We start from the raw sequence: 14902 nt of genomic DNA on the forward strand, positions 1-14902 counted from the left end.
ACATAAAAATCAAAATTAATACCCGACCAACCGGTCTAAATACGCTTGTGAAGCCACTTCGCCTTAATTCAAACCAAAAATCAAAGAAAGGCATGCTGACGCTGGTAACTTTTTTACATTGTCGTATTATTCCGTACGGCACGTTTTTGCCTTCGAGGCCTTGTCACATTTGCCCGTCCAAATTGTGGCAATTATTATCATAACTGCTAATATGTTTGCGACCAATTGATTCAGCACAATTTTTCGTCCCCGCACATTGAAGGTAAAAAATAAAATGAATGAATAAAATATTAAGGAATGTTAAGTCAAAGATCAACTACGAACCGAGTTCGATTCCCAGTTGCGCTACCTGGTCTTGCCTGATGAACAGTTCCAAACTCGTGTAATGCTAAAAATTTAAACAAGTGATAAAACTTGCACGGAGACAAGATTGGCAAATGAGACTCGAGCAACAAGAAACCAGTGCAGAGTAAAAGTTGTGGAAAAACATCCTCAGCCTGAAGATAAAGTTTGTCATACCAGACCAGTTTATCGGGCGACTTTTTACTCCATTGACGTATCCGCAGTTAGGTCTGATGGCCACGGCATGGTACCCACACCGGATTGTACTTAACGTACTATAATTTGCTTAATTTTTACGTTTGACCACCCCATCGCCCGTCCAAAAACTGCGAAGCGCAAATTATGAAATGAATTATAACACTTATTGATACATAAGTAACTGGCAATTCATTAGTAACTGTACAATTTTGAAACGCCGTATAGAACAATTTTGATGCCGTGTTACCACAGATATAGTATAATCAAGATCTACAAACGATATGATTCCACACATAACAACGGTCTATAACATTTCATTGGTAATGTGTGCATGAAAAATGCATGGAAGGCTGGAAGTTGGCAGTAGAGTTAAATAAAATGATATAAAAAACAAGCAAGAATGATCATATGCAAATCATGACAATTGCATTTAATCAGTTTCAAGACGATGCAGAGTTAATGGTTGGGCCGGGCATAACCAGTTAAATTATTTGTTAATTAAATTATTAAAATATTTTTAGCAAATTATATATTGCTAACATATTTTCTGATGTAAGGTAAATGTAAAAAACTAAACACAACGCCGTCAGCAAAGTAATACCTCGCGCAGAATAGTGTAAAGCGCTCCTCAAATCAGGGTTACATAAAGTCATGGTTTGCAACTGAAATGAATTTGGAAAAGGCAACCTTTTCGTTGTAATAGGCAGAAGATACTCCTGGTACAATTGCTTGGATATCTGCCCAATATGGGCACTGCTTAAACAGAGGTCAATTGCAAATAGGGTTGTCAGATAACTTGAAATTTTTTCAAGGACATTTTGACATTGAGAGATTACTGGTTTTTCAAAACTTGTACACTATAACTATTGTTGGATTATAGTGGTGCGGCAAATACTTTCAAATAAAAAATGTATAGCAATAGGTAATCAACCGCATTTACTAAAAGACATTGTTACATATGGATAATCCTTTGTCAAGTCAACCAGCCATGCAACCCTGACTGCTGATTCATGATAACAAAAAATGTTTTCATGATTAATATGTAATGTGCTTGTTTTAAAGAAATGAAATGACATGTTTTTCAAGGACGTTTGGCAACCCAAATTGCAAACCACTGTGCATAATAGTGCAAAGAAAATCATAGTCAGTTTGGATATGTTTTCCTACAGGGTAAAGCTGATAAGTAGTCATAAAAAAGGAAATATGATGACAAAAAACCAAGAAGATGCATAAAGGCCTATCGTCCAAAATTTTGATTTTGTGAGGGGATGACCTTGTTAGAGACTGGTTGTTTGCAGTTTCGTACTTTTATTCCCAACATATTTATATGGTTACTATAGTGATATCGGTACGCTTTTTCAATAGTGGTTTCAGCATAGAAATCTAACAATTTAATAACAATCATGCTGTTAGTATTCTATGGATTCAGTGCTAGATTTCTCTTTTTCTCCGACAGTCATTCTGTAGCTCTCATTTTGTGTCCTTTTTTCTCGTCACGCACCGACTATGTTTTTGTTTTGACTGAAGGCAGACGTTTCGCTCTTATGCTATGTAGTAGCTTTGGACATAATTACTATAAAACATTTAACTAAGCACACAGAATGATGTCCATGCCCAAACTGGAGTGGTGATGATGGAGCTATAATGATGTTTTTGGGGATGACATAAGCCAAAAGCTTTAATTGTTTGTTTAAAACTCCTTTTGTCTTTTTTGACTTCATTGTTTATGGACATGGTATCTCTTATTGCTTCTTAAATTCAGCACAACATTCATATAGTCCAAATTGCATTTCCAATGTAGTTGCCTTTAAATTACATTAGAATCAATTTCATATACCATTTAGAATCCGAATAGAGCCAACGACTTGAATTAGATAATGAAAAGGAGGAGCGATATGAACCAAAACTCAGTTTTATATCTCTATGTTCAGCCAATCAGAGAAAGACATCATTATATATCACGAGATACGTAACCAAAAGTATTTCATTGCAAAGACTAAAAATCCAACATATTCCATGTCACCAAGCTTCTTTACTACAAGTATTATGTAACTTTGTACACTCTGAATACATGATGCTCTTACAATACTAAAAGACTGGGTCAAGTATGTCGGTTTAGGTATTACACGTTTGAATGACATGATTAACCAAAGAAAGTACTACTGTCTTAATAATATGCACGTTCCTAGCTAGAGAACACACAATCGCTTACTAAAATACCAATTATGTAAATTTTTACAATCGCCAAAATAATGCCCCCAACTTATAGAAGCTTCGAGGTAGTGATTGTTGGCGTTGATAGCTTGCAAGTCTTGAGAATGCAGCACTTGTGTTCTCTCCATCAGGCTTTCGCAGTCATTGTAAAATCACGTGAATTGATGCATGAAAAAAAAACAATGGCAGTAAGATTTCATTGCTAATCTATGTTGTACAAAGGGCTTTTTAAATATTTTGATATTTTTTTTATAGTTTTTACTCGTACCACAACCAAAGTGAAATAAAAAAAATACCTCATACCATAAATCCACACAAAACATAACACAAAGATATTGAATGAAATTATTGTCGTGATAACTCAAAGTATTTCAATATTTTAAATTTTTTGATAATTTTTTATAGTTTTTACTCGTACCACAACCAAAGTAGAATAAAAAAATACTTCATACCATAAATCCACACAAAACATAATACAAAGATATTGAATGAAGTTATTGCCGTTATAACTCAAAGCATTTCAATATTTTGGCACATAATGATATCAGACAACGCATTTGGTTAGCCAAATTTTCAATGCAAGATAATGTAAGTATAAGGGTGACTTAGTAATAAGTAATAGTAATGAGTTATAAGTTGAGTAATAAGTTTAGACCGCGATTCGCCTTCATTTGTTTTCTGCTTGCATGCTGCCGTATGCAAGTTTATCGGACCCATATTGTAAATCGAGGCTATCTGAACAGTTAAAAATTAACAGATTCTGACTTATACAGGATGGCAGCTTGCATCCTGGTATATTATGACAAACAAGGCAAAATAATCATACGGTGTGTGATAACGCTAGTACTTAATGTATGTCATTAGTTAAAGCAATAATGGTGGGTTAATATAAAGTGTAGCTAAAGTTGCTTAGCATAAGAAAAGACTAAAAGAATGCTTTATAGGTAGACAATAGGGAGTAAGTGATCCGGTGGGATAAGTATTTGGCTTATTTTGCCTGTGTCCATGCAAAAAAAATCAAAAAATCATCTAACTCAAAATATAAGATAGAAAAATAAGGTAGAAGTCGATGGATTAAGTAAATGGGGTAAAAAATACATTAACTTTTAGTTCAAATTAAAGTTCTGGTTTATGAATATAGGATGCGTGGGTTATGCAGAACAAATATTAGGTATAACTATAGCATGAATTTACATGTGCGTTGTCCTTGGAGAAGAACAATCTATAGGGTAACATCAGCTTAATAAAACATATTAAATGTTTTTGTTATCATTATCATGAAATATGAGCACTGAAATAGGCTAACACCAAGAATAAGCTACGATTCATTCAGACATGAATAATTAATGCACTTAACCGGCTATGATTTAATCGGAAGCAGATCCAAAACGTTGTAGAGGTATCCACAAAGATTGATAGCTTCATTCTTGACGACTTTTCTTCCATCTTTCCCTTGAGCTATGTGTTATGACCTTGTAACTCAAACACGAAATTCAAGTAACTTAGGCTTTATTAAAAACAGAACAGTCCTAAAACAAATAGAATCAGTTAAGCAAAACGTGAAAGCTATATAATACTTATATATATGAACTCGTGCTATTGAGCAGCAGACCCACCGACACTGTGCTTACAACTGAATGACATTCTACAGATGAGACCAACATAATTAAGGCGGCGTGATTATGCGCGAGGCAAACCAGCATAAACAAAGGAATGTCACCACATTCTCCCCTGGTTAAATAATTATTAAGTAATAATACTAATAAGTAATTTCAATGTTTGAAAACTACAAAGTCCATTCGCCATATCTTTGTGGAGGTCTTCTCTCTCTCGTGGAGCGCCTAATAGTCGGTGTTTCTGAATCATCCTCCATGGAAGACGTTTCCTGGTGTCCACCGTTTTCAATGTCAGTCTCTCTTTGCACATTGTCACTAGTGCCTGTAGACAAACGTAATCCTGGTTGACATAATGGGGAAGCGACATCCGACGTTGCGGCTTGCTCAATTTCATCATTAGCTGGGTTTACTTGTGGGTAAGGTGCAAGGTCGGAAGTTGATACCATACTCTCCCTTCCATCTGGACATTTACCTCGAGGGAAAGTGGGGTTCACCATCATTAATTCAACAGGATCGCAGACTGGATCGCCTTTGTTTCGCACAAATCGACGTAGCAGTACGGTTCCTTGATTTAGTAACCATGTAGGCATCGAGCTTCCCAAAGTTGCCCGTCTTGGAAAAGAAAACATTCTTTCATGTGGAGTTTTATTAGTGGCCGTACACAACAACGAACTAATTCCGTGTAGAGCTTGAGGGAGAACACGTTCCCAATGTTCTTCTGAGATTTTGTAGGAGGATAAAAGCAGTTTTATGGTTCTCCAAATCGTTTGATTGGCTCTTTCGCATTGCGAGTTCTCTTGAGGATGATATGGAGTAGAATAACTCGTCGCAATTCCTCGAGCCATGAAGAAATCTTCAAGTTCCCGACTCATGAAGCTGGATCCTCGATCACTATGTTTGTATGCCGGAAAAACAAACAAGCAAAAAAGGTCGCAGAGACAATCGATAACTGTGTCTGAAGACATCTTCTTGCAAGGATAAACAAAAGGGTAACGACTAAATTCTATAACTCCTTGTGACAAAGTGGCCGCAACGGCGTAGTCGGATGCATCGCACTCAACCTCGAACGGCAGATCTTCACAAATACTACTGAGACTAGCTTTAACAATTTCTTCTTTTAACTCGGCAAAAGCATTTGATGCCTTAGCGTTCAAAGGGAAATCGGTAGCCTTAAAAAGGTGGCCAGCTTTTCCGGAAAAATTCTCGATCCATTTGGAATAGTATGCAAACATGCCACAAATTTTTTTAAGTTCCCGAGGGGATTTCGGTGGAGGCATGTCAAGTAGCGGGCAGAGTCTTTCGGGGTCTGGCTTCACTTGATTGTGGGATATCTGGTACCCAAGCAGGTTTATGGTTTGCTGACGCAGTTTCGACTTCTCTTCGTTGAAAGTTAATCCGGAAAGCTTCCCCTTGCAGCTTGCCTGGGTTCACCGACAGTCCACAGCGCCAGTAGAATTGCAGTCAATTTTTCATCCATAGTTCTGCTGTTAGAATTTCATCAAACTGAATACAGTGGGACCTCATTAATCCGGACCACGAACAACCGGAATCCCCGCTATCCGACACAAAACTGCCGGGAACCGATTTCTTCCTATGCATTTTACCCCTTTAATCCGGAAACCTCGCTGTCCGACTCCGACACAAAAGTTTTGGAACAAATGTGCTAAATCAATAGCAATAAAATCCGATAAACCGGATTATTAACAGTTTAGCGAAAATGATTCACGATTGTCCTAATACAGTATGTTAGTTTGTTGACGAAACAATAGCCGATTATCTACGCATAATAACGTTGTGGTCTTTATTGATTCAAAAGTACAGTACTGTACAGCATTGCGCTTTGTAAAAAATTTTAGCCGCACAGCTTATTAGTCATACTATGAAATACTGTACAGTATTTTAGAAACGAAAAAATTAATTGTTCATCAACAGTAACAAACAACGCTTCCGCGGTCGCAAAAAAATACGTACATTACATCGGTTGAGTGCGGCAATCTATTGAAGACATACTGCTGCAACTCAATCGTCCTATCAGCTTTTGATATCGCATTGCGCAAAGATTAGAAACAGGTCAAAGAAAGTTCAAGACTGCTGGTCCCGCCGGAATGCTTCACCATGCAAGAGCGGTTGTCAAACCGATTTGCGGCCGAATGTTCGTCACTTCTGGCTTAGAGCATTCGTCTTTAATACGGTGGTTCTGGGGTTCGACAATGGGTCGGATCATACAAAAAATATAATTTTATTTTAGTTGCTGTCCAGCCAGAAAGTCGGTACTTAGAATTGCAGTAAGTTGCATACTGCGTTTTGTACACGGTACTGCATTTGCAAGATTGATTGATTTTTTACTTTCCGATAATCCGAATACTCCGCTAAACCGACATTTTTTGACGAAACGAAGTGGTCCGGATTAACAAGGTCTCACTGTATTTCGAGAATTTTGGAAATCTCTGCTGTACTTCGCTCAGTAATACACCGCCAAATGTAACGAGTCTCTCGGCCCTTATCTGGCTCCAATTTCTGGTCTGCCTAACTTTTGTTCTCAGAAGGTATGGTGCTCTTCTTGTATAGAAGAAAGGAGGCCATTTGCACATTTTTGCAATGATTTCTGTTAACATATATCTTAATTTAGTTGAGTTTGTAAAGTTTTCAACAAGTTTTTCACGATGTTTCATTTAAACAGCATACATTTAAGCAGTACATCTTAGTTTGGCACAATAAAATCAACTAAATTATATGTTCAATATTTTAATTTTATTTCAAAATTTTGGGCAATAATATTACGAAAATCAAAAACCAACCAAAAAATTTTGTGTATTAATCGGAAATTGCATAACAGTTAGCTCATTAACCAGGTCTCGATGAGAAACCACGACTAAGTAAGTCGAACAAAAAGTTTCCTTAACTAAAATCAGCATCTCTATTTTGTACTGTAAGAATTTTAATAATAGAAACTAATTCAAATAGCTTGGTTTACCATTTAGTCACATCATAAATAGGGCAGTGTTCCTGCCACTTGCTATTAAGCCTTGTAATGATCACAATTATTGCTTTAATTGCATTACGATGCTTGTATTTGGTTGCAAATGTTATACTAATGTAATATTTACCCTCGGGCAAATTGTATTTAAAAAATAACTGTATCTTATCGGACAGTTTTAGTTTTTCAACAGTGAAAGATGTAGTATTCGAATTGACCAAGTTAAAAATTGTCAGGCTATTAGCCCAGGCGGTCGAACTAATAAAAGAACTGGGAATTAATTGGTCTATATCTGAATGTATGTAAGCCATTCTTAGGACAACTACTAACCAGCAATTATTCACGCCTTTAGATGAGATTCATCAGTATTGAGAAATAGCCGTGAAACAGCACAAACTTCACCATCCATCTCGCTCGACTAAGAAATGAAAGAAGTCATCAATTCAGCAAATAAGATTGACGGATGTTACTGTTACCCTCCCAGTACCGCAGTACACATTCATAATTAGTGACAGGCCTATTGACAATCACCGTATATGTAGGCTAAATATTACAGTTTTTATTAGTATGTGTAGGGACAGCTTCAAGGCATTTTTCTTATTTAAATTTGAGCAAGTGAAAAAATGCACAAGTTCAATGGAATCATCCTTATTTAATCACTGTTTGCATGCTAAAAAAATTAAAATCACTACGTCGACGACTGGACCAGATATGACAACAGTTTTGCAAGTGTTATGGCAGCCTATTTTAGGCAAAATTTAACATTTAACAAAGTTCATGTTACCGTGCCGACTAGGTTGTAATTAATTATTTGATTGTTTGTTTATCTGACTTCGTTGATATGTGTGTTCGTTAACCACTGATAGACTAGTTGAGCATCACAGTACGATAACCACACCGACATTGTTTTTGAGTATAGTTAATAACTAATAATTATACTATTCACTGCGAAACCATTACTGCTTACAGAGCATATATCAGAGATGCATTTGAAATCACTGCTAGAACTAAACTGAACATAGAGAGACAACACATTGTACATTGTAGCAACGGTTGACGTAATTTGGAAGTAATAGAAATGGGTCACATATACTAAACACAGAGTTGATTGCTAAGTTGAGTTAATAAAATATAACACAGTGTTTGTTGTTAAACACACAAAACAGAACACTAACAACACTATAACATCATCAGATCTGCACAAGTATACTGTAGCGATAAGGGTTAATTATGACAATTAGCACATCGCCTTATAATCGAGTGACTTCCACCATATTTTTGTAAAAGTATCATGATGTTTGACTGTAGATAAGGACGAGTGTATGGGTCACATCGCTGAGTTGTATTTTCCTCCTAGAATACAAGATCTTTTTTACGTTTGCGAAAAGTTTAACTAAGTGTTTAAAGCATTAATAATGGCAGTTTAACCTAATTCCAAAGTGCATTATTTACGACAGACAGCTGTTCATCAACATCAAGTTGTAAGTATTCACTTTGACTAAAGTACGCAAGAGCTGAGAACATATCCATAAGTTGTCTATCTTCTTTTTATTTTTCGCAAAAGAATACACTCAATGTAAATGAAGCACAAGCATTCGACATCAACCTAATGATCGTCAATGACCTTACCTACATGAGTAGTTTGGGCAAGCAGATACCAGGCAAAATCCACTTTGCAATTATAAATTATCAATTCCGTGAAACAATATCTCTTTACTGTTTTTCCCCATGGCTTTAATAATGCTTTTAACAAAAACGAAAGTGTTTCTACAGTTGCTACATTTTTATTTGCCACATTTTGTTTACTCATAGCTTTTTTTGATACGGTTATACCTTTTTACAAACAAATGCAGTTTCACTTAACTGAATGTTTAAAAGGAAACATAAATACCCTGTTAAAATAATTTTTGTTGTATTATCTCTGAAAGCATTGTAACTTTTTGAGTCAATGCTTTTGCACAGTTCACACAACGTGTGCTGAGGAGTTAAAAGACGAAAAATAAATATAGAAGAGAATAAAGCGAAATGAGACGACACACATCGAACGCTACATTGCAGGGTTCAAAATTATTACGCATTTTCTTCATCTTGTAAAGCAGGCCAGCTATGGGAAAAGATACAGTATTTTGTGAAACATGACCACATATAAGGTAGACCAAAAAGCCCATGAATTCCATTTCTCGCCTAGAATTCAATGTTCTTCTCACTGAGCAAGATGCATATTAATGAGTTAAAAGAGAAAACAACTTTTTAAGAGAAAAACTAGCCCAATTGTTACCCCTGAAACATAGTGTTGCAGGATTTAAAACTAGCCTAGTGTGTTCCCTTTGCATTATAAATCAAGCCGCCCTAGTAAAAATAAATTATATTTCGGGAAGCATGACACACAGGAATTTAGAAGATACTTTAAAACTCCTAGTGAAAAGTGCACACCTTTGTTTATTGCAAAATTGGTCAAAATTGTTTACCTATCCAAGCAATGTTAATAAATAATATCAACACTGGTCTGAAAGTTTTTATTGTGGTTGGGTGTCTGATTGGCCTCTCACCCTTACATTTAAAACATTCCACCATAATCCGAATTGTAAAAGACCATTTTGCAGCGATTGAGTGACTGATCAGCAAAGACACTAATTTAATTTTTCCTGGACAGCAAGTGAGTGAGCTCAGCACCTATCGTGTATCCTGTGAAGTCATTATGACGTATTTGTTGTGCCCTGGAACATTTTCCAAAGTAAGGACCTATGAGTGTATAATACCTGTTTTATCATGCTATAACAAGGTTAGCACCATACGTTTTTTACATCCCTCAATTAACGGTAGCAATAAACGACACTTTAATAAAATAATAAAAAAATTAATTAACAATTTAAATTTAGTTTGTTGTTTCTTTGCTACCCTACCTCTGGGACCTTTGTGAACAACCTATTTTGTATATCAGTTTATGTGTCCATGTGACACAGACATAGCTACATTAGTAAAGCCACTCGCCATATTCTTACAAGGATCAAGAAACACACAAACCACAAAACTTTTGTAAAATCTGCTATAAAAGACCGATTTTATATGATGTGATTACTGTAAAGCCAAAAAGCTTACATAGTAAAAAAACAGCCTTCACAAACAAATTTATGAAAATGGGTCTTCATTTTTAGTGAAAATCTTTGCTTGTGTGGTTGTTACTGCTCTTTGTTCCGGTTACCAGTGATATCGATACAAAGTGAAATCGGTACGCTTTTTCAATAATGCTTTCAGTACAAGACTTTTTGATTTTTTTCTCTTCCTCGTTCCTTTGCTCATGTTTTCTTTTAACTTTTGTTATAAGCTGCCAAACGCTGGAAAACTGTCATTATATCTTGTCCAGCCTTCGACATACTGACTTTATTTTTTTTAGCGAGCAATTATAATTATATCGGAAATATTCCGTTGTTATGCATTTTTTAACTAGTTTAAACCTAAGTAAGAAACTTTCTTTGGAGCTGATCATACACAAATTGATAAAAATCGTAATGTTGAGCCTATAAAAATGTCTCTTTTGTTAGTTTTAGAAAACTTTAAAGTTTAGTTGTCAAATTAGCTTAATGGTGTAATTTATTTTAAAAGTCGAACAAACTTTATTAAATATTAAATTACTAAACACAATGCAAATATTTGTATCTACGTAAGATCAAAAACTTAATTTTGATTAATCTTCTTTTATAAATTCATTCCTCATACTAAATTCTACCCCACAAGCCGTCTGTAAATGGCAACCCACCAATGCGTTCGATACCTGTTTGGGGAGGTAACTGAGGACAGCACAGAGTACCTGTATACATCCTAAGTGCATTCGCTCATGAATCTGTCAGTGGCTAAGAGTTGGAAACTTGATTGCACTTACTCTGACAGAAAAGGAAAAAGCTAAAGTTGGAGAAACCAAATGATGTTAATTATATATTGTAAGCATCTCCTTAACAAAGCATTGATTGTGACTCCGGTACTGTTTAGCTGGCTGTCTAGTGGAAACTTTTATACTCTAACGTCATTTCAAAAGTTTGCGCAGGTATGTGTGGGGATGCTCACAAGTCCTCAACTGGCGAATTGTGTGGATAAATGGATTCACTTAGAGAATGAATACAGAATTTAAAAATCAAGTTGAGCGATAAAACCAAAAGGTATAAATATTTACACTTCAAAGTTGATATCATAATATTTTGAGTTTATGGATGAAGCTACCCTGAAAAAAGTGGCGCCGAATGAGTCCACATTTCCATTGGGAAACTTTAATGAACATTTTAGAGCTGATGACTCAAGAGTGTGATTGGAAGAGGCATGGTGATGCAGACCTAAATGAGAATGGAAGGTGTCTCTTACAGCTATGACACTATGAACACATTTTTCCAACACAAAGATGTACACGAGCATAGGCGTCAATTACCAGGAATTTACTTTCAACATAAAATAGTATGTCCTAGTAATAATTCTATCATCGCATTGCAGAATTAATGTACAAATACGAATTATTGTTGGGAAAGTAACACTTTTCACATTAAAGTAAAGATTAAGATCTCACTTAAAACAACTGGTATGCATCAGTTTATTAGGTTCCATAAAATAATTACTTCCTGCTTTGGACATAATGGACAGGCTGATGCACGCTACTGCTGATTTACAAGATGGGCACATTTTGGAATGATACTGAGTTTTGTGCTGTGGAATCATCGCAAATAATAGTGTTGGCGTAAATAAATGCAGAATTCATTAAGTGTCACTTGTCCAGCATGCCTTTAAGTAGATCAGCGTGGTCCAACTTTTTTTCATCGCGGGCCAAAATCAGAAAATTTTTTTATCTTGCGGGCCAATGTTTTTAAATTGAAACTGAAGAAATGTGAAATTAGAACTGAAGAACAATGTGACATTGATATTAGAACTGAAATTAGAAGTGAAAAAAGTTCTCTTTTTTTATTAAAACTGAAATTAGAATAGTTCAAAATTTAGCTATTAAATGCTGATCAATGTGACATTTGCGGTCGAGGTTCTTCCTCGACAATAGCTTTGGTATGCACGGAAATCGTAGTTGTGGCCATGCGAAGGCAAGCCTGAAGAGCCTCGTTTCCAAGTCTCCAAGTCCAAACAATCCTCGATTTTTTGTTTTAATATTGTTCATTGCTGAAAACGTACATTCACAAATTATGTATGTACTTCCAAACATAGAGTACAGCTTCATAGCAGTATCTTTTAAAAAGGGAAACCTATCCTTTGAGACAAACTTCCAAAAGCTTTCAGGATTTTCCATTTTCTTTGAAAGCAAAAACGAATCGTTCTGAAGTTCACATATTTCGAGTTGAAGCTCTGGTGGATGTGTACTAACTCTCACGTTCATGGGATTGTTGAATGGCGAAAGAGGAATCTTGAGCTTGCGAAAGTCCGCAAACCTGCTGCTAAATTCATCGATCAGCAAATCTATAGTATTTTCGAATTGAGTAAAATTGGCACTTGGGTTTTCTTCTTTGATGACAGAGCAACAGGAAAAATGAGTCAGATCGTTTCTTTCCAAACAGTCCTTGAACAAGCCCAATTTTGAGCGAAAACCTTCTACATGTCCCACTAAATTAGAAATGTGCTGCCCTTTCCCCTGCAAACTCAAATTTAGCACATTCAAGTGATTTGTTATATCAGTTAGAAAAGCCAAGCCCGTGAGAAATTCATTGCTTTGAATCTGCGCTTGAAACGAATCTGTGTTTTCCATGCGCTGTTCCTCAAAAAAAGAAAGAATTTCTTTGCGCAGGCCAAAGAAATGTTTTAACACTTTGCCAGCGCTCAACCATCTGATACTCGCGTATTGAGGAAGGTCGTTGAATTCAGAATTGACTTTGTCCAAGAATGACATGAATCTTCGATACCTTTGAGCTTTATTACCACCCCTTATTAGATTAACCATCTTCACAACGCTTTGCATGACGTGCAAAGTGCTTCTTGGTGAATTATGCAATGCAGCGTTATGCAATCAACTCAATTTTGTTTCAGCAATCCGACAAGACCAGTTTTGTTTCCCACCATGGCCTTTGCCCCATTTGTTGCAATACAAGAGCATTTTTTAAAACCTCCATACTCGGAAAAAACACAGTGAAGAGCTGCATATATGTCAGAACCTTTAGTCCCACCACTTAATGGATGAATTTCAAGCAATTCTTTGTAAACAAGAAAATCCTCGTCTTCTATTCGAGAAAATATCAGCAATTGGCTAATATCACTCACATCCGTACTCTCATCTAAAGCAATTGAAAAATATCTGCATTTGCCTATTAAGATTTCCAACTTACAAGAAACGTGTCGACTTAAATTAGTCACTCTCCTTGCCATTGTCTGATGTAACAAAGACACGGTTTTAAGCTTTTCAGCAACTTTTTTGTCGCCAAACACCTCTGCCATTTTGATCGCACATTTCTTAACCAATTCACCTTCTCGAAATGACTTCCTTTTTTTTGTGAGGAGGAGTGCAACTTCATATGAAGCTGCAAGGCTTGTTTTTTGACTGCTCACAAAAGTATACATCGCTGCCACTTGTTTCTCCTGTTTGTTCTTGAGATTTGGCCATACGTTCTTTCTTTCATTACCTCCATATTTTTTAAACTTATCTTTGTGAAAAGCCTCATAATGACGCTTGATGTTGTACTCTTCAGCAGATGAAACTGTTTTTTTGCATACCAGACTGAGTGGTTTCCCTGAATTTTCTACGAATAAGTAATCTTCTTCCCATTTATTTTGAAATGACCTTTCTTCCACCTTTCTTTTTTTACAAGTACTCATTCTGTAGCTTTGTTGAAGTGTTTAAACTGGTAAGTTTTAGGCTAGGACAACAAGGCGTGTAACTAAAACCTAAGAGAACTTTTTGGACAAAGTGGTATTGTTACGCATTACAAATGATCATTTACAAAGTTTTTTGTCAATTACAATAACAAAGAAACAAAAATTGAAGTTATGTTGCCAGATTGAATCAAAGCTGACTATCAGTTCGTGGGCCAAAAAATCGGTGCGGGCGGGCCTGCAGTTATACCACGCTGAAGTAGATTGTAAGATACAGGAAATTGGTAGCAACAATCGTTAAATAAAATGAAAATGTTTAATGTGTTATTTAGTTGACTTTAATGTGCCAAAATAAGCTGTGCTGGGTAAATGTACGATGTTTGAATAATATCATGAAAAGCTTGGGATATAATGCATGAAGGTTATCTAGATTGGCTTCGCATACTTGGCAAATAAAGGACATAAAGAAGGCTAAACAAAATTAGAAATATGGTGAAACTTTCCAAGGCTAAGCCTTACTACATAGTACATGAATGGCATAAAAAAGTTGCTTGACAATCTAATATGGTATCACAAACTTTATTCTGGAACTGAGGAAAGTCTTTCCACAAATTAAACTCAACGATGATTTTTTTTCGGTTAAGCTTTTGCTGCCAAGGTTGTATTCGTGCAAGTGCCAATAGATACACAAATATTGTAAAAAAATTTGTGTATTACCTGAATTTGAAACCATTCATTAAGACCACTGAACAAAAGTAAATATCGTTCA

General features: G+C 35.9%; 1 protein-coding gene across 1 annotated transcript; it reads right to left on the bottom strand.

Annotated features, from left to right (window-relative positions):
* Positions 1–13338: 13338 nt before the first annotated feature.
* Positions 13339–14136, bottom strand: LOC143463365 (general transcription factor II-I repeat domain-containing protein 2-like). Its single transcript, XM_076961832.1, has one exon. It carries the CDS (start codon positions 14134–14136, stop codon positions 13339–13341), a length of 798 nt encoding a protein of 265 aa, XP_076817947.1.
* Positions 14137–14902: the final 766 nt, after the last annotated feature.

This window comes from Clavelina lepadiformis, chromosome 6, assembly GCF_947623445.1.
Source record: "Clavelina lepadiformis chromosome 6, kaClaLepa1.1, whole genome shotgun sequence".
Classification (NCBI taxonomy): domain Eukaryota; kingdom Metazoa; phylum Chordata; class Ascidiacea; order Aplousobranchia; family Clavelinidae; genus Clavelina; species Clavelina lepadiformis.